Here is a 21,707-nt window from a genome sequence, read left to right as displayed (position 1 = left end):
TTGATTTTACTTCATACCTCCTAAACTTTTAAATGAATTCATGTATAAAATTTTAGTTATAAACACTGAAAAATTGGAAAAGGTGCTGGAAGGACCTATCACCTCGAATCATTTTCTCTTATAATTCTGAAAATGGTGTAAAAAGAAATGTTCTAGGTAATTTGTTTCACAGCCATCATCTAACCTTTATCATTCATGTACAGCATGATCAATAACTGTATTTGAGATATTAAAATAAACCAAGTCATCAATATTGTAGTGCAATGATGTATGTATTTGAGATGTTAAAAAACCTAAGTCATCAATATTGTACTGCAAAGACATATTTACATATTCAGATGGGTGCAATTATTACTATATCATCTATACCTGAGTTGTTTAATTTCTGTCTCTTTGAAGACTCATCCTAAAGTTTTTTTGTTTGGGTTACTCCTTTTCAGTCCTTTCAATGCAGTCTAAATGGTAATCAGCATTCGATGCTATTCTACAATTTTATTAACAATAACAAAAATAAAATGATCCATTTTAAGACTTGATATTCAATCTCTGTAGGAATTAATTTTAATTTAACTCACACTTATTCTTTCTTCCTTGTCATCAATTCGAACTTTGTCTTTTTTCCAGTAGATGGTGGGTTCTGGATGTCCCCTGGGAGGTTGGCACTCCAGGATTGCGGGCTCTCCAGCTGCCACTACAACATCTGTGGGATTTTGCCGGAAGTCATCTCGTAACACTGAAGAAAAATAATTCAATGTTTTTGAAAGAAAATTCAATGACAGCAACTTTAGCTTTCTCTTGCAAAAAGTAACTTCAAATCTTACTTACTTCATTTTAATAAACGTTGAATATTTACTGAGAACATAGCCATGTCCATTTAAAAATATTCTAGGGTCAACCTAAATGTTCAACAGGGAAATGGCTGACTATGGAATCATGTACCTTTGCTATAAATCTAATTTAAAAATAAGAAAAGCCTAAGGAAAATAAGAAAAGAAATACTTGTGATATAGTTTTGAGATTAAATATTCAAGGTACAATATTTTTTATGCAGTATGATCCTACTTTCTATAAAGAAAAAACATATATACACATATGTATACAAATGCATTAAAATAAACACGTAAATTGTCAAGTTAGACTTAAAAGCCCAAAACAGGTCATGTGCACATGGTCTGTGAGCACATATGTATGTCAGTCTGGGAGGGGAAGTGGAGTGAGGACTTTTTGAGAATGCATTTTCTCATGACATGAATATGGACAAGATCTACACTGTTTTCATTACACTTCAGAAGATAGACTCATTGTTCACCCTGCAACGCACTAGCACCCACATACACAGGGCTACATTTTCATTCTCTCTGCTTCTCCACCTGCCAAGCGACATCTGGGCAGCGTGACATTCAGAGCAGAGATATCCCTTATAGCAGTTTGGCCAGTCTGAATTTCCCCTCCTTTCATTAGGAGAACAGCAGGTTGGACCTCCATTGTAACCTCCGAAAATCTGGCATGCCTGGCTCTCCAAATGTCACCTATCTATCTGTGTGTGCATTTCTTCTGCTGGCAGGATGAAAAGCCTGGAGAAATGACTTGGCCCTATCAGATTGCAGGATGCTGGGTTTCTTTAGCAAATAAGGGCCATGTCTATTTTAGGATAAACATTCAAAAAAGTAGTTCAGACCAGGAATATACCATATACTTCAACAGCCTTTGCTTTGTCTAGCTGCCTTGACTTTCCTATTCTTTTATATTCCAACAATGACAACTTTGTTTCCTAAGTATATCTAAAGGCAACACACACAACACACACACAAAACAAACATATGCACATACAGTGCATTATACCTATGCATATATATATATATGTATATATATATATATATATATATGTAAATTGGTTAAGCTATTTGAAATCAAAATTAGGTAGATTCTGCTAGTCTGTTATGTAAATCATCTGTTACAAATGTGGATTAGGTCAAACCAACTGCCTTTGGTGTCCTATAATGAGACCCACTTTAGCACTCTGCTCCTTTTTGGGCAAAGTCTCTAGGTTAATTGTCATTCTACAAATAAATAAAAAATCCCTGGCCTGAAAATAGCTCCAGAGAGACAACTGAGTGACTTTTAGGGCTTTTCTTCTCTTTTCTCTTGCGACACATCCTTTAACACGGTTTTCCATCTTAATGAAGTCATGGCCCTTTTAGAGATTAGAGAAACTTGTCTCCTTATTGAAGGAACAGTAAGAAAGAATTCAGCACAAATTGCTCACTCTCAGCTTATAAGCTGATTAATTTACTGCCTTTGCTGCTAAGGAAATGTGTTCCATTTTAGCATGGTGAACGGCACATTTTTGGTTCTCTTGTTCACTGGCAAGAGAGGTGTGATTTATATGCATAGGATTTGCTTCTGAATGGGCTGAGAGAAGAGTGCATTTAATGGGACATTCAGGCAGGGGGATGGGAAGGGGTTAACACTGTGGTTCCCTTTTGCAGGTAAATCCTCCTGGGAAAGCAAGCTGGTGACTCATTTATATTCTAAATACAGAACAGCTGCCTATTTATGCAATGTTAAGACATGCAAAAATATGGTAACAGAGTGGTGAGCACCCCTACAATATCCAGTACTGGCAACAAATGGTGTTTTGGCAGGCCCTCAATCTGTTCCAAAATGACACATCTGGCCAGTTGAAGGACCTTCTCTAGAACTGGTCCCCTAACAAATGACACGCCAAAAAGCCTCTGCTCAGATGGTACTTAAGGCCATTGCAAATCATTCAGAAACACAGTGTTACATCAATTTGCAACAAGCCAAATTAAGAAAGGAAAAAAAAAAAGGTCCTTTGACATGGAGGACAAAAAGGAGAAAAATATCATAACAAACTAAGGACTGCTACTCTTAAACAATGTAACATGTGTTTATGGCTTTCACAAAAAGAAAATGACTCCAATTTGCAAATGAAGCCAAGAAATCTAACATCAACTGTAATTTTAGGCTTTCAGGCTATTCACCCAGAGAGTAGGGTGATATAATAGTATAATTGGTACTGTACCCTCTTCAACTTGTAAAATGCTCTTTGGGGTTTTTGGAGCATCCAGTTAATTCATTTTTTGCTTAGTGATACCATTTCTTTTACCTTAAATCTTTGGGGTAATAAAATGTGTTTCTTCTCTGTCTCAATAAAACATTCAAGAGAAACATATCCTTTACACCAGGTCCTAGCATAGAATGTAGAAAACTTACTCTTAGGGAAAAGTGAAGTCATTTTTACTCTTCTCAAACCATACCAAAGGTTAAGTATGTTCTGATATTTGCTTACATGTTTCGGAGGTTTTGATATCCATTCATTAATATTAGCAAAATAAAATGAAATAATATTTATTATTTCCAATTTTTATGCCAGTTATTCATTTCTGTCTTGGATTTTGCCCTACACTTTATTGCAGGTGATAAAGAAAAGAAAGTGTTCTTTGCAGTAAAGAATTCATGCATGTGAGGTGAAAGGAAGTAAAATGGTCTTGTAAATGTAGGAAAGCAAAGCAAATCCAAATTAACTCTATATTTTTTCTCTTTAAGCCCCTATTGTAGAAAGAATTGAGGGCTACATTTTTGATGTGGCTTGACAAATAAGCCAAAGCAAGGGCACACAGCAATATGTGTAATAACTAAAGCTCCAAACAGTTCTTTATGTAGAGTGAAACAAAATAAAGTAAATAAACCTGATTAACTGAGAAAATAATCTGGTTACAATGACAAAAGCTTAGTGGATAGTGATAAATTATGCTTTAAAGAAAAAAAAATACAAATAGGTGCAGTTTTGATATAGCATTTGTTTGTGGAGCTAAATTTAGATACAAAGGTTCAAATCCCCGGGACTGTTGGGGGGGATCTAATTGGCTAGAACCCAAATATTCATTTCTGTATATAAGCTGAAAACCATAAATGAGAGTACACCCAGGTACTCATAATCTGGGTTAGATTTGCATTCTTTTTACATTGACATGCACTGTGACTTAGGAAGTTATTCTGGAAGATCAGAAAGTTTTGAATTACTGTGTGTTTGATAAAATATAGTTCTTAGTCATGACATAAAGATTTGCAACAAATTAATTCAATTCTCCAGGAACATAATAAACACAACAAGGGACTTGGCACTGTCCTATAAAATGGTGAAGAAATACGAAACAAGCATGACATGATAATGCCTGTGGTAGGCTTTTTCTTTAATATCCCTCCCTCCTGGCATTTATTTTCATGTGTAATCCCCTTGCCTGTTCTGTGGGCTGGACCTAGTGACTTGCCTTTAATGAATAGGTTATTGTAAACTTATGGAATATCATCTCCAATATTGGGTTATAAGTGATGATAACTTTCATCTTTCTTACTTTCTCTAGCTCTTTTCTCTGTCACTCCCTTTCTTCCTTCATGGAATTCCTTGATCATGTAAGATACCTTTTTGCTCAAAGAAGAGGTCCATTTGACAACAATCTAAAGGCAGCTTCTAGGCAACAGCAAGCAAGGAACTGAGTGAGGCTTTCAGTCCAACAAGCTTCCTCAATCGAGCTTTCACATGATAACACAGCCCTAACCAACACCTCACTGCAGCTTTGTGAGAGATCCTTAGAGCAGACGACTAAGATATATCTGGGTTCCTGATCCACAGATGGAGAATAAATGTATGTTATTTTAAGTCACTGAGTCTTGTAGTTTGTTGCACAAAAATAGGTAACTAATATAATGGCCTGAAAGAGTTTTAGATCTAGTTGTGCCTTTACAGCTTATATCTTTGGCTCCTGTTTCCTCATACCACCTTCTTTCACTCACCAGGTCCTCTCCCTTCTGTCCTAAATCAACAGCTGTCAAGAATTTTAAAGACATATATTTTATATCTTTATATGTTTTATAAAGTATTTTATATTTTATATATTTTTTTACATTTTTATTTTCTATTTTGTCAACATAGACAAAGCAAATCATGACTCAGGCATTTCCATCTTAGTTTATTAAGATAAACTAGCAATGACAATGAGATGAGGCTACATAATTAAGAGAGCAAAAGATGTATTTCTGAATTACAATGTATGCATGCTTCTAAGTAGTTATTAGAAATACAGAGCGTAGAGAAATTACTGATGAAAGTGTTCATACACACCATTGGATAAAAAACATCACCTGCAACAAACTAAATTGATCATGAGAAAGGTAATCTAAAAAGAAATTATAATTAAAAGCATTGTTAGCAGCAGTAGAAACTGATAGCAGCTCAGAGCAATACTGATAACAAGGTTTCTTTGCCAGCAGGGTTTCTCTCTGTATGTGCCCAGAAACTGTCACAGCTGTGTGGCTCAAGACTTCTCGGTAGAAAACATACAGAGGAACGTCTAATTATCAATGTACATTAGCATATGGTGGTCTGTTGGGTTGAAAATCTCCCCCAGATAGCCCTTTGTTTCTTTACTTTTTCCTGTTCCTCCCTTCAAATGTATACTGTTCCTTCAGGGTCAGCCTCTGACTTAGTCATCTGAAAAGTTTTTCCTTCTATTCTCACACTGGACTAGGTAAGCCTCCAACAGGCTCCCATCTTGCAGGGCATCAGAAGAGCTCATCGAGTGTTCTTGACAGGTTGAATCGATGAACTCCTCTCCAAGGGGTGTGTTGTAGTCTTTTCCTTATTACATTAAACAAACCAAAATATTTTAACTTGATTTTAAAATGTTGTTTAGGAAGAACAGTTTAAGCTGGGTGGATTTAAGAGACAGAATACTTGAATTGCCTACCGATAAGCCCAGAAATATCTAAAATAAAATCCAGTCAGTTCAAGGTCAGAAATCAATTCCTCAAAGACACAACAGATTTATGTCAACTAGTAAAACTGTTAGAACAAATTATACTATCGGTATTATAATGGACTAGAAAAAATATGCTAGCCATTCCTACAGCTGGTGTATATTGTTTCCCTATTTCTACCACTACCACTACCAGCCCCACCACTGCCTATATCATCACAGGGAATGGGCAGGTGTAATGCCAACCAGACTGAAGCTTAGGTCTTCTACCTCTGAGGAAAGAACACTATCTCTTCCTGCTGTACTAAATGGCTGCTGTTGACAGCCAGGCTGTGACCCCAGGGGGAGCTCCAGTCTGAGGATGAAACGGAGGCCACGTACTTGAAAACATCTGGGTTCTTGAGGACCTATCTGGATCAATAAATCCTGAAGACTGGGCTAAATCTGGGCTTTCTAGTTACATGATCTAAACAACCTTTCTTTCATATTTAGACCAGTTTAAATTGACCTGCCCCCCTTCAACTGAAAGGACCCCACTGACAAGCTATAGTAATTCTGTATTTTTCTGAAGTTTCAATGACTCAAAGACCAAATACACTGAAAGAGGAATCATCATTCACAACAAACTATTTTATTATACTTGGTATGATCAAACAAAATATAGTCAGAACAGACAGGCTAGCCACCAGCTAAATAGATGATAAAATCTGATATCTAGGGGACAAGTCATAAGTGGTTTCTTCTGCACAGAAGGGGAATGAGAAAGAAAGGACTCAGTGGGGAGACGTCCTGCTACTGCTGTGCAAGCTGACACTCTGGCACTTTGGTACCCCTGCAGCATGCTGACAATTCCAAACTGAGACGCTCTCACCCTCCCACCCCCGCCCCCGTCTCTACTAAGACTCCCTGTGCAAGCACATTCAGTCGGCAAACGATCCTGATAAACCAGTGATAAGAACTGGAGCATGCTGAATAAACAAGGATGCCCTGTGACTTGTTCATTTTCAAGTTCTAGCATTTTGTGAAGCCTGGTAATTCTGCAGGGAGTAAAACACACACACACACAATTCACAAGAGGAATGGCCAGCCCCAGATTTCTTAGCTAAGCCTTTCTTCTTCCCTTTTTTTTTTTTAGCTCTGTTCTGTCCTCACCAGCAATATAATTTGAAGTCCTGCTAAGAGTGCCAAGTCTTCCTTAATGTTTTCCATTAATGTTTAAAACTTGCTGAAGGATTCTTAGAAATTGCATGGAAACATCTTGCTCTCTGTAATTTGTATCTGTAACCTCTGTAATGCATATGTTCTCCTTGGGGACCAAGTGTTGAGATCATTCATAAACTCTTGGATCACATGTGGCACTGCAAACTGGTGACATCTGACCACAGCAGACTCAAGGCCTGCCTCTGGCAATCATTTCCTTTGGTTGGAGTTAAGGAGCCGGCAGTTGGCATACCTTCAACACTTGGAAGTCCTATTTTTGGCAAAGCCTAGCATCTGATATTTGACAGGGATCTGCAAACTCTATCCATTAGCTTAGGAGGAAGTTGTGGATTGAAGCTAATTAATGTTTAATCAACTCCCCTTTTTTTCTTCCTTAAAGTGCCATCGTGCACAAAATGTTCATGTGGGAATGATGCCTCCAGAATCACAGAGAGCTCAAAGGGATGAGAGCATCTTGGAGATGTGCCCAAATATAGTATGTGAGGAGGAGGATGGTGTCTAGAACAGCAGGTATCAGTCTAAACACATTCAAGGCAATGCCTTCCTATATTCAGAAGAAAAACCTCCCCTGGATACCCTCAAAATATTCTGCTATGATTCCCAAACAACTTCCTTCTAGCACCTGCTCCATTTAGGGGTAATTCCAATCTTGGTTACGGAGATGCCTACAACTCTGGGTAATGAAAAAAATAGCACATTGAATTTAAAATTCAGAACTACAGAGGCTAGCATTTTTTTTAAGTATTATGTAATGTTTTTCAGAATGGTAACAAGGGGAAATACCTGATTATGTGAAGCTTACAATACTGCGTCCTATTTTCTCTAGATCTAGGTTTGAGTATAAACAAACAAACAAACATACAAATAATCGCAACATCTTTATAGGATTTATATTTACAGGCTGATTACAAATAGCCATCTGTCTGCTTCTAGCTTTTCAATCTGTTTCATTTCCCATGAGCCTCAAGTCTTCAGCCAAAGCAGTTAGGCTCTTAGGTACCAGGAAGGCTTGTTACAACTGCTTTGTACATCGCTCTTTTTGCCCATTACCTCCCATTACTTCCTCTCTTTTCTCTTCCTGTTCATTTAATCCTCACTATTAGACCAAATAAAATAAAAGCTTGAGAGTACTGAATATCATATATGCAGATATGTTAAAAAAAGGAATTCAATACATTTATTTAAGAACACATTTAAATTTAAAATAAACGTGAGTATATGTTTAAATTCTAACTTCCGGATTCATTACTGCTGTACAGCTACATCTGTCAATTTGAATAAAGGAATAAAGAGTGCTATCAAGTAAATATTAATGTGCTGCTCCATTGTGGATCCCCATAGATTACCACCACCTCCTGCCTTGTTAGTCCTTATCTGAAGGCATTAGTTTTTACAGCATTCCAACACTGTATAGTTCACAGAGGTACACAATCTCGACAGCATCTTCCTGTCATTCCACCCTGTCCCGGTATCAACGGGTTATTACTCCAATATTTCTCTCCCATGGTGTATTCTGATGTGCATGATCAACATGAATTACAATGCCAAGTAACTGCCAGATGTCATGAGTTATAAACTCAATAGTCTAAGGATTATTACACATTAGGGCACCCTACAGTGCAAGGGTGTCCTGGAATTTATGTGTTATTTATTACCTATTGGCAGGGTCTCAAAGTAATCTCACCCCTGCTGATGAAATGAGGGTTGGAAGGAGAAGAAGGTCAAGGTCAACCTTCCTTGTCGAGAATGCCAGTTACTTCTAAACTACTGTTGCTTTATCTTTTTTCCCCTCTACCTGAAACTCAGTGAAATCTCTGAATAAAAGAAATATATATTATAATGCGTTTTTGGACCTTCAACTTAATTATGTTGATTTCACAATTTTCAGTATGTTTCCTATTTTAACAACACATTTCACAACCATAACCAGTAGAGGTCCGATTTGGAAGGTACCCATTACACCATTATAATCTGTAAATCTGAAAATGACCACTTTGAAATCATATTGTTTATTTTCCTGTTTTACACAGGAACATAGATCAACTACATGAGATTTATTTACATTTTTAATGCAACAATGAAAGCATTTTTTTAAAAAAAAATTGTGTCCCACATGCCTGTGGACTCTTCAGTCTTTCCCATCCAATATTAAGATTTGCATATGTCCATACCACAAAATATGGCCATTATTCTAAGCTGTCATGAACTTTGCCGAAATGGATGTAATGTGACATCCTATATTCTTCTAGAAATGTTGTATTTGATTACATGACACAAAGTTTGAAATCTTTCCTAAAGCAGAATACAGTATATTTATTTTCAAATTGGCTGATTAAAACTAGCTCTATCATTTCTCTATTCTATCCCAAAGACCCAGTAACCTTCTTTTCTTTTGCCACCAAGTGAATTCTGAAAGCTGCAGTTAACATTCAGTAATCTCATTACCTATCTAACATAAATCTTCAAAAGCATCACCATGTTTTGACAGCTGAGCAGGAGAAGAAGCAAGGAACATACATACCCAGGCACTTTTTATGAATGCAAATGTGCTAAAGACCACACTTAAATGATTTCAGAAAACTCGTATAACACCATTGACAACAACTGGAAACAATGTGCTTGACAATTTTTGTTTACCTATGAGAAGCACAATTTCACTTATTCCTGATGCTAAGTCCACAACCCACCTCCACTCCACCCACTGTCATATACTCTATGAAAACAAGCTGACACCAAGAAAACCCAAAAAACAAACAAACAAACAAACAAACAAACAAACAAACAAAATATCATGTTAGGGTAAGGAATACTGACTTCTCATGATGAAAATTTATTGTAGGTGTATTTTCCTGAAAAGTGTTTAAATATTTATTTCAATATTCATGTATACTTTAATTAAAACTTCATATCTTATATGAAACTAGAAAGATGTCATCTTAAGCATGGAAGTTTTTTAAAAAATCCCTCTCTTCCTCTGACATGTCCTAGAGTCATCCTTGGCCGTCCACAGAGTACATGGTCAGCCATAAGGGAATAAATCCAATTGTCTTCTGAGTCTCTGGCTATATTTTTATTCTCTAGGCTCCACTGTTATTATGAGGACAAGGTAAGTAATACTTTTCATTCCTAAATTAAGACCAAGAGTAAATAGAGCCACTTCCTGCTTGGAGAGGTGCCAACTCCCTACATAGAGATAACTGCCTCATTGCATCTGATTGTTTTAGCTTCTGTACCTGAAAGGATACCAAAACTTGGTAAGAGTTATCAGAATCCATCAAACCTTCATTATTTTGTCCTAATCAAGGCCATTTGTGATACTACTAAAATTAACAAAGTATTATAATCCCAAATTTTGGCCATTTTTAATCACAAAATATCAACTGCTTCACCCCACTCATCCCCAAAACTGTCTATAAATGGTCAAATTAGAGACATTTTCTTGATGTTTTCAACAAGCAGTCAAATTATAACTCTTCTGAATGTAGGGCAACATGTCTAAAATGTGAGCAACAAAAGGAAAATCTGAAGTTGTCAAATGGGATAAATTTCAAAATAAATTAGTAGCTCCCAAATAATCAGATGTTACATATATTTATCCAATGATGTCTGAAACACGTGTTTAATACTACTCCTGGCATGTTTCTCCCCACATTTACCTAAAAGAAATAGCTTTGCTTCAGTAAGTTTCCATGAAAAATGGCTTCAGTATATCATGAGGATGTTGTCAGTTGACAAAAGTACCAGGTATGGAATTTGGACTAAAATATCTCTCACTTTCCTACTAATATCCCAAGTAGCCACCAAAAATTTTGTTCATTTCTTGTGAAATCTAAAATCTTCAACTTTACCTATAAGTCGGATCACCATATATTACTCCATACTAAGCACTTTGGAAAACAAAAGGAAGCATTCTTCAGAATGATGCCAGGGCAGTTCCAGCAAATCCAGGTAGGGCACTCACCTGCCCCCGTCTTTAAGTCTATGTAGTTTACCCTCTAAAGCTCTACTATCTCGTCCTTGCCACTCAATCATAATACTCAACCCACACTGGCCTTTCCTGGAACACAATGAGCTCCTTTCCGTCATTGGGCCTTCTTGCTGTTGGTTTTCTCTTCCTGAAATGCATCTTACTTCCCTCTCCTCCATTTGCTCAGGTGCTTTCATGGGAACTGGAACTTGCATTTAATTTATGTTTATGAAAATACTACTATTTGTTAAGGGAGCAATATGGCATTGTGGTTCAAATAATGGATTTAGTCAAAGGATTGGGTTTGACTCAGCTCTGCCACTTTATTAACCAGATGGTCTTATACAATCTGAGCTTCTTCATCTATGGAGATAGCAAAGCTTGGAGATAATAAAGCTTTTGTCTTTGGATTGTTACAAAGAATTAAAAAAGTGGGGCGCCTGGGTGGCTCAGTCAGTTAAGCGTCTGATTTTGGCTCAGGTCGTGATCTCATGGTTCCTAAGTTCTAGCCCTATGTCAGGCCCTGTGCTGACAGTGTGGAGCCTAGAGCCTGCTTCAGATTCTGTCTCCCTCTCTCTTTGCCCCTCCCCTTGCTCATTCTGTCTCTCTCTCTTTCTCTCAAAAGTAAAAAAAGAAAAAAAACATTAAAAAATTAAAAAGAATTAAAAAGCAATCTTTCTAAAGCACAATGTGACATAAAGAAAGCACTTCATAAATGAGAATTGTGTTTGCTGTTGGGAAATAGAAATGCCAGTAAATAAAAAGGGCTTTACAATTCTATTTTTGTATCTAATTTTACATGAGTTCAATGGCTGTCAATTTTTAATTCCTCTGTCAAAAAGTTAATAATATTCAAGAACAATGTGTATAAAATATTTCCTACTTTAAAGTCTTGATAGACTGTCAAACTCTATGCAATTGCTAGTAGATAATGATAATTATTGGAGTGAGTACTATAGGAGTTGAGATTTATATATAATAGTATAATTCTAAGTCAAACATATTTAGATATTACTTATGTTATAAAGTATTAACAGGACAATAAAATATCATTGATTCCTCCCAATCAAAAAGTTAAAGTTTGGCCAGTTTTACCCAGTTTATTTAAAAAAACACAAAATTTAATGTTTATTTATTTTTGGGAAAGAGAGAGAGAGAGAGAGAGAGCACCAGCAGGGGAGGAACAGAGAGAGAGGGAGACACAGAATCCGAAGTAGGCTCCAGACTGTCAGCACAGAACTCCTCTCAGGGATTGAACCCAAGAACCAAAAGGTTATGACCTGCGCTGAAGTCAGCCACCTAACTGACTGAGCCACCCAGGTGCCTCTTGCTCAGTTCATTTCTAAAAGGTGATTTTAACATAACATTTAATTTTGCTTTAGTGGATACAGGATAAATTAGAGATTCTTCACTTTCCAATCACTTCTAGTTGTAACTACATCTTTTTGATAACAGAAGAGTTTTTCAAATCATTCACTTCGTTTAATTTTTTTTTATTTTTAAGTAATCTCTACACCCAATGTGGGGCTCAAACTCACAACCCCAAGATCAAGAATCCCATGCTCCACTGACTGAGCCAGCCAGGTGCCCTTCACTTCTTCATTTACTAAATAGGTACCACATATTTTGTTGTTACAATGTGCTATGTAACACATTTAGAAGTATGAGACACTTCAAGCCTAGATCTTGACTTCAGAGCACTAAAGAGATTTAGGAGGGTTACCATAGAGAACTCAAAACTACAATCTGAAAGAAAAGGAAAAAAAAAAAAACATCCAGTAACAGAGAACTACATTGAGAGGTGCATCAAAAATGCTTTAAAGTCCAATGGAGAGGGGCACCTGGGTGGCTCAGTCCGTTAAGCATCCGACTTCGGCTCAGGTCATGATCTCGCGGTCCGTGAGTTTCAGCCCCGCATCAGGCTCTGTGCTGACAGCTCAGAGCCTGGAGCCTGCTTCAGATTCTGTGTCTCCCTCTCTCTCTGACCCTCCCCCGTTCATGCTGTCTCTCCCTGTCTCAAAAATAAAATAAACATTAAAAAAAATTAAAAAAAAGTCCAATGGAGAGAAATATGGCATTCAACAAAGAAGGCATTTTAGAGGAGCCAACTTCAGAGTTGGGTTTGGAATATACAGCATATGCTTTAATTAATTACAAAAAGAAAAGAATCACGCTGGAATGTGTTTGCATGGGCATAAAACAATCTCTGGAAGAAAACCTAAGAAACCAATAATAACAAATGTCTTTGTGGAGAAAAAACTGGGAAGTAAAAGACAGAAAGGGAAGGCTTCACTATATCCATCTTATATTTTTTGATTTTACAACCTTGTGAATGCAGTAATTGTTTATTAATATTTATATTGAACAACGTATGAATAAAAATAAAATCGACTCTGAGTGTTTCACAAGTGTACGCTCTATCCCAGTGGATTCAACAGAGTTGTAGACAGGGTATAGAAACCTGGGTTTTTTCCCTAGTCACTCAGTGACACGGATAGCAGGTTTACAGAAGAATGGCGATTTGAAATATAAATGTCAACAGAATATCTGTAGGTTGATGATAAGCGTGAGATCAAAATATATAACTTGATTAATTAGCTTTTTTCTGAAATAGAATAAAAATTCAGAAAACTTGAATATTGAGACGGCCTCTCGTCATGGATGGTCAACTGGAGCCTTACTATGAGCTTTGTACAAGAGATACGGAGGTGAGTAAGATGACACCTTTTTTTTTTAAGTTTTTATTTAAATCCTAGTTAGTTAATATATATGGTAAAATTGGTTTCAGGTGTAGAATTCAGTGATTCATCACTTACACGTTTAACACTCATCACTTGCACGTTTAACACAGTGCTCATAACAACAAGTGCCCTCCTTAATACCCATCACCCCTTTAGCCCATCCATCCACCTCTCTCCAGCAACTCTCATCTCGTTCTCTGTATTTAAGAGTCTCTTATGTTTGCTTCCCTCAGATGACAACCTTTTGATGCACACCTAGGCCTCGTAGTGCCTGAAGAGAGGATTGGATAAAAGGCAAGGAGGATATGGAGGAAGGAGTAAGCAATGGTGACTATGTTTTAGTTGAGAGAGCCTTGAAACCATCACCTGTTAACTGTCTTCACAGAATGCATCAAAACCAAAATATCATTTATTTAAAAAAATTTTTAACGGTTAATTTTTTTGAGAGAGAGAGAACATGAGCACGGGAGGGGCAAAGAGAGAGGGAGACACAGAATCTGAAGCAAGCTCCAGGCTCTGAGCTGTCAGCACAGAGCTCGACACGGGGCTCGAATTCACAAAACCGTGAGATCATGACCTGAGCTGAAGTCGGACACTTACCCGAGTGACCCACCCAGGTACCCCCAAAATATCATTTATTTACAAAAAGTTCTTCATCTCTCCCAAATGGTAAGTTGTGAGTCTATAAACCCGTTTTAAATACGTGAATCAAGAAAATTATAAATGATTCATTCTTGAAAAATAAAATCTTGTCTCCAATTGAAGGTAGCTCTTCATGGAGTTTTCTTTATTGCAAATGTCAAAAAAATTCATTTAACTTAATAACAATTTTGATTTGTTATCTTTGATATGCCTATGCCTTATATATTTCATGTGATTTGCATATATAAAAACATCATTAGCTTTTTATTTTAAAAGTGAGGAACCAGGATACGTGTATGTACAGATTAAGTATAATGATATTATTCAATCTTTTAATATAATTTTTCTTGTAGACTGATAGTTGGTGGTATATCATAAAATGCATTATATTACATCTTAAACAATATAATTAACTATTGAGGAAACTTTCTCTATCCAGTAAATTCAACTTTGTCTAATCCTCGGGTTTATGATAATGTCAGCTCATTAAAATGTTAGTTAAAACTCATTAAAACGCACACTCAGAGGTAACAGCTTCATTACTGTAATATGAGGTAAAGAAAAAGAGAATACTTTATTATCATTTAATTGTTTTCAGAATTGAATATATTTGCATAATAAAAAGGTTCACTGTATATTTCAAATAGTCTTCAAATATTAAGCAGCCCAATAACTTAAAAATGCATTTTCTAAAAATGATTTTGTTACTGCAGAATTCTTGTTCTTTTTCATTTAGAAAATGTTGGCATATTAGAGATAGGAAATGATTTGAAATAATAATAAAATATGTTACCATAGTCTATTTCTTTTTCAATGTTTATAATGTTTAGATGAATAGGATTTCCATATGATAGGGGATGGCTTAATCAAATGTTGCAATTAATTGCCTTCACTAGATATGTCAGTAATTTGTAAGAATGAAAAGTCAGGTAGAAATTACACTGGAAATTAGCTATATCTCCAATGCAGATGTAATTATTTCATGTTTCTCTCCCATAGTAGCTTAGCCATAGTAAATACTTGATAATAGTGTTGAAAGTTAAGATGTGGAAAATTCATATGAGTGATTTTTTTTTTGTATTTTTCCCTAAATCTGACATGATAAAGCCATTACCATTAAAGAACTGCCTAAGATAGATCTAATTTTATTATATATTTCCTATCTTGTATCCTAAGATACTCTCCTAATTTTCCTCCCACTAGCCAACACTCTTGCATGTACTTTGCAAGAAACTTCCTGTTCTTAAAGCATAGTCACTACTACTCAAAAACGGAGTGCCTTCAGACACACATTTTTCCAAGTTACCCTCTGCCAATCCTGCCTCCATGGTGATGACTCTAAAGTGAATGCCTCTAGCCTTGAGCCCTTTGGAGCTCCAGACTTGCTTGCTTGACATTGCTACTTGAGTGCCTAAAAGTATCTCCAATTTAATGTGACCAAAATTGAATTCTTGACTTTTGTCACACAAATCTTCATTTCCCCAGTCTTCAGTGTCTTTGTATATGGTGCCGTCATATACAAGCTGCTCAAGGAGTTATTAGTTTTCCTCCATTTTTGTCCATCGTGGACACACACAGATACACACACATACAATCTTGGCCATCAATAAGGCCCAATGATTGAAACTTCCCCAGAATTGATTTTCTTTACCTCCACTGCTGTCATTGGTTTGAGTCACTATTATCTCACCAGGAACAGTGAAGGTGACTCTTAACAATATTACTTTAGTCTTACCCCTCTTATAATCAACTCTCCACACAGCAGAGTAATCTCATTAAAATTATAAGATAAATCTTGTCATCCTAAAAATTTTCCAAAGGACTCGTCACGTTTATGAAAAGAAAAATCAAATCCTTACTCTGACCTACAAAGCATCTTAAGATCTGGCTCTCATCTACTACTATTCATGCCTCTTACTCCATTCTCCCCCAGCCAGTCTGGCTCTTTTCTTCTAGCAAGGCAAATGACTTCTTTAGGTCCTATTCATACACTATAGCTGTGAAATTCTCTTTTCCTAAGATTTCCTTTTAGCTCTCCTCTTTTTGTCCATCAAATCTCACTTTATATGTCAATTCTTTGGGTTCCCCTCTTAGGACTACCCAATCTAAAGAAGCAACAAGATCACACATATCACATCTTTCTGGTATTTTTCCCCTTGTATATCACATATCACTATGTGAAATTATTATAATTTGTTTATTTGTTCCTTATCTGCCTTCAGTAGAATGTAAGCTAACTCCATGAAAGCAGGGACTAAGTTCATTTTGTTTTTTGTTGTATCCCCAGGGTCTAGAATGTTATTCTTGGCACAAAGTAAATGCAGAGTAAATATTTATTGAATGAATAGATGAGTCAAGGATTTCAATTCTTGTCATCAGCGAAACTGGATTGAGTTGATTATTACATATGCATCATTAGAAAGTTACTTAAAGTGACTTAATGATTTTACTGAATAAATGTACGGAGAGTTGTTTGTTCTTCATTTTAGTAAGTAATACAGTATGCTATGAGAGACATTACTGGGGACTCTCTTCCTTGAAATGCTAGTACTGTCTAATTTTCAAAGTTAAAAACTAACTCATAAATTTCAAATTATTCAGTCAGAAGAAAGAATCTCATGTCACTGCTTACCACATTTATAACAATTTCAAGTTCATGTTCTGAATGTTTATTTTAAAATATTTCAGTTTTCTGGTAGAGTGGGGTAAGTCAAAGCCTAATAATTGACGCGACGTCCTGCCTAGAAGGTAAGTGGAAGCCTCATGATAGCCCAGTATGGTAGGTAGGTTTATGAATGACAAGACAGCTGTTTTCAAGATGCCAACTTCATCCAGTTAATAAGCTAGGATATGAAAATAAATCTTCTGTTTTTATTCTAGAGCCTACATTTAAAGATTATGGTGGTGGAAACTTAGGCATAACAGACATATCTTATAATTCCTGAACCTAATGATTAAATATACTAAAAATAATTTAACTTGGTAACTAAGATCTTCATTATAATCAGTTATTGTATCATGCTGTGAGATGGTGATTTCAAACATTAGGCTAAATCTATGTTTAACTCAAAATTCATACTGAAACTTGCTTCTTTGAAGAAATCTCTAATATGAACTTGATTTTAGACAATTGCTTTTTTTCAAAAAAAAAAAACAAACAAACAAAAAAAAAAAACCTGAAGAACAAAAGCCAATGGTGAGTGAATTGCTGATAAGTATTATACTGCTGTGTTTCTAATGGTAGGAAGTTTTTTTAATGGTACGCTCAAGACCTCAGAATTATAGTCTTCTTTTTTCTTCCTTCCTTCCTTCCTTCCTTCCTTCCTTCCTTCCTTCCTTCCTTCCTTCCTTCCTCCCTTTCCTTCCTTCCTTTTTTTTTGTGTTTTTGTTTTTGTTAATATGTAAGTCAATCTCTACTCAGCCTCAATCCTTTCTTCTCATTTTTAACAGAATATTAGGACAAATATGCAGCCATCTTAGAGATAGTTCCCTTCTCAGAGTGATATAATCATTATGAGGTTATAATTTTTCCAGTTAAAAGTATAGCTAGAATCTTGCTTTAACTATTCCTTACCCTCTGCAAGTTAGGCCCTGGTATCTCACAGGTTTTGGTGAAGGAAATCATTCGGTTTGAGTCCTGACATCATTACTTATTTGCTATGGGATTTAGGACAAGTTATTTATAAGCTTTATAAGCTTCTGCTTCATCATATGTAAAATGGGAATAATGGTAACTCACCCAGGATGGCAATGAGAATTAAGTGAAATAATTTTTGGCATTTAGCATATACCCGGCAAACAGGAAGTTATAATATATACTCCCTTATAAGGTACATATATCCCCACAGTGATAATTACCTTGATTAGGTTAATGGATTTATAAAGAAATTGTAGGTGACACACAATAAAGTGGAAATTTCTCTATTATCACACAAATTTAATAAGGTAATATTTAATGAGTAATGTTGAATAATATGTTGCATAAGCAAAATAATATTCGTTGGTCTAAATAATCAGTTTAAATATTTATGCTAATTTTTAGATGAAAAGTGACACTTTAATTTTGCTTTATATTAACTGAGAAAAACATAATCATTTTCTTTTTGCATAGTCTTAGTAAAAAAAAACATAGAAAATGTGGGTCAAGACTTTTAGCAAAGAAGGGATCACAACATGTACAAAGTAGGTGCAAAAAATGACTCTATAATGTCAAGCAACTTTTATATCTAATTCTTAGGGAACAATCATTTAGTCTTACTTTAAATGTCTATATTTCAACACAAAAACATAGCTTCTTAATGCAGACTTTCACTATGCTCAAATTTATAAGACATTTTCTCTCTTCATATTTTTAATTGGTGAACACATGTGTTTTCATTATTTACTAGATTGGGTACCAGATCCTCAATATTATATTAACTATTGCTGATTAAAGATTAAAATTGATCATTTATTTCAAGATCACAAAAAGAAAAAAAAGTTCAAATAGTGAGAGGAAGAAAACAAATCAAGTGCTTTAGTTCCTAGAGAACCAAAAATCACCTGTTCCTGAGAGTTCCAATTTCCACTCTCCAAATCCCTGCTAGTACAAGAAAAGCAGTCCAGTACACCCCCTGACATCTTTAATTGACTTCCTAGAGAGCGTTATCAAGAGCTAGTCAAGCGGGGCTAATAGTGCCTGCAGATTGCTCACACATGGCAAAGCTGGGTGAGCTGGACTTTGAAAGGGCTAGAGGAAGAGTATAATCTCTACTCCATGTGGGGGCAAGAACTAAGGGTTATCTGAAAAGCAACAAATAATCCTTCAGCACTCTTGAGACAGAGGAAAGACGTGTAATAGGAGCCAGGAAATTTGGTGCCTAAATGCAGACTCCGTGGAGATGCCTCCTATCCCCATATTTAGATTGCGCCCCTGAGTTGTTTTAGATGATGGGACCTGAATGTCAGCAAAAGACACCGGCCTCACTGAGTCTTCCTTTTGACAATTAACGTTGTGTCTTCTGAGAGCATATTCTACCTGGAAGAGCCGTGCTATGTTGAAATGAGGCAAAAACGATCTGGCAGAATCAAACAAACCCAGTCATCTCAGTTAAGTTTAAAAGATCATCCCCATAGGGAGGTCAGCACATATGGTGCCTAAGATCTCTGCTTGGAATGCTGCCTAGGCACATCGGGATAAAAAGAAGTCTGTTTGTTTTCTTTTCATGTTAGTTTTGCCACTGAATTTCTCGCTTCTGTACTCAGTATATAATTGGAACAGAATGAAAGTCTTGTATGCATATCTCAGCACGTTGTATCTTTTAGCTTTTATTAAAACATCATATTTTCACGTGAATGTTTGCCCATCAGTTCCAAGACTGTCCGCTACTTCCTCTCTACCAAGCTAAGATTCTTTCCTTTGAAGCAGAGCCAACCCTTGACATATCTTCTACCGCCAACAAAACATAAACAATTATGCTTCATGTCTAAAGACAGCAACTTCTGTTCACTCTTAGGTTTAGATATTCAATGACTCTTTTCATTTGCTTGCTGTGTCAAACTATGAAAAAGTTCACATACAAGTGAAAACTACGAAACAGCTTTTAACATTATTGTTCTTTTCTAGCTGATATCCAGTTGAATTCTATTTATTTGTAGTTCTATATAGAATGTGCTATGATATTATGCCATATTTTTACAGCAGGCTACTGAACAGTGTGCTCAGAATTCAAGGTGATATAGAGAAACTGATAGTATTTTCTGAATAATTCCTCTATCACTTTATTACAAGAAGACATGAACAGCCTTGATAATGTCTTTTTTATAAGAGGAAAGGAAATAAAGATTTATATCTATTTTGCAGATATGTTCCACATTCAAAGACACTTTATAGACAAAGTTCCTTAATTATCATTCACTTCCAAAGACCTTACTATAAAGTGAAATGTGAATATTGTTTTGCAAATGAGATCATATATATGATGATGGTATTTGATAATTATTAATGAATGATTTAAAAAGGAATATTGGCTATTGTCAACTACATTTTTTTAAAGAAAAAGAAGAAATATCTTTATTCTTCCTAACATTCAGATACACATGTTTTGTCTTATTTAACCATGTTCACAATGTCAGCTACTATAGGATTTTTTTTAGTGTCATACTTTTTGAATGTTTCTGTACATTTGCCCCTAGTTAGTGTAACTTAAAAAATATTTTTCATTAGTGATTGGAATTGCTCACACATTTTTCTTCAAGTTTTATTTGATGATTCTATATTATCTTCTCAAAGGTGTGAAAAAAAGTTTTTTACATTAATCAAATAACATACAAGCTTTGATAATTATCATGGCAATTCTATTCATTTTAAACTCAGTTAAATCGGTAGCTTTGGAGTCAGCATTATAGTTTCATTCTTCTATATTATCGCATGATAATTTTACCTTTTGAAGTTATAAGCCATAGAATGAAACAAACAAAAACAAACAAACAAACAAAAACTACTTTAATCGGCAACAGTAAATTACTCAAGCAATTTCTCTTGCCATATCCTAGCATTAAGCCACACACTTGTGGAAAGGCAGACTAAATCACAGGTGCAGCATGGGTGTAGGAATGAGTGCACTACAAGGCAAAGCTTTGGTGCCCAACAAACTTAATTAGCAGCATGGCAACTTCCTTTGCACATGGATGGTTATACACGAATAATAACTAACATAAGTAATCAGAAAGGAAGAAAACAAAAAGAATAGACAATCAGATAAAATTAGCTATCATGAAAAATAATAATTCTAGAAATTTTTAAGGGTCCATGATGGCCTCTTATGAACTTAGAAGAAGAATGTCCAAGAAATATTTAACAGACAACCTTTCAACAACATGTGAAATATTATAAGTCAGATATGCTACGGATTAAGAATAAATGTCTGAACACATGATACCAGTACAGAAATAAAGTGATATCATATCATAAATTATAGCTGTGTAGAAGATTAATATAAATATTTCCATCTTTCTGCCTCAAGATATAGTAGTATAAGTAATGACTAAATAAAAAAGTTCCTCAATATAAAACCTGGTATGCAATCAGGAGAGTTTTGATTGCAAAGGAGTCTGGGGTTCAGCATAAGTGCATGACCGATGTGAAGATAGTGGAAATGTATCACAATTGATGAGGCAGGCTAGAGACTGCTACATTTAGCAAGGCAGGGTACCAGAAAATGCAAAAACAGAGAAATTAAATTGAATGCTCATCTCTTTTTTTTCCAAACACAACCATGTTTATATGATAAACAACAGAGTAGCAATCAAAATAAACATCAATGACCGGAACAAATTAAAAAAAAAAAAAAAAAGGAATGCACTAGCAGATATTTG

The 21,707-nt window shown here is 35.6% G+C and overlaps 1 protein-coding gene across 19 annotated transcripts in view; it reads right to left on the bottom strand.

The window, feature by feature from the left end:
* The window catches only part of ROBO2 (roundabout guidance receptor 2), a 1,685,269-nt gene that overhangs the window by 179,412 nt on the left and 1,484,150 nt on the right, over nucleotides 1-21,707 (bottom strand). For all 19 annotated transcript variants that reach the window (XM_019839528.2, XM_019839533.2, XM_019839527.2 and 16 more), the window contains one exon: nucleotides 576-733. In XM_019839528.2, coding sequence (XP_019695087.1) covers nucleotides 576-733 — 158 coding nt within the window. The remainder of the gene's footprint in view (nucleotides 1-575; nucleotides 734-21,707) is intronic.

Source organism: Felis catus, chromosome C2, assembly GCF_018350175.1.
Source record: "Felis catus isolate Fca126 chromosome C2, F.catus_Fca126_mat1.0, whole genome shotgun sequence".
Lineage (NCBI taxonomy): Eukaryota > Metazoa > Chordata > Mammalia > Carnivora > Felidae > Felis > Felis catus.
This window is presented reverse-complemented; position numbering and strand designations above follow the sequence as displayed.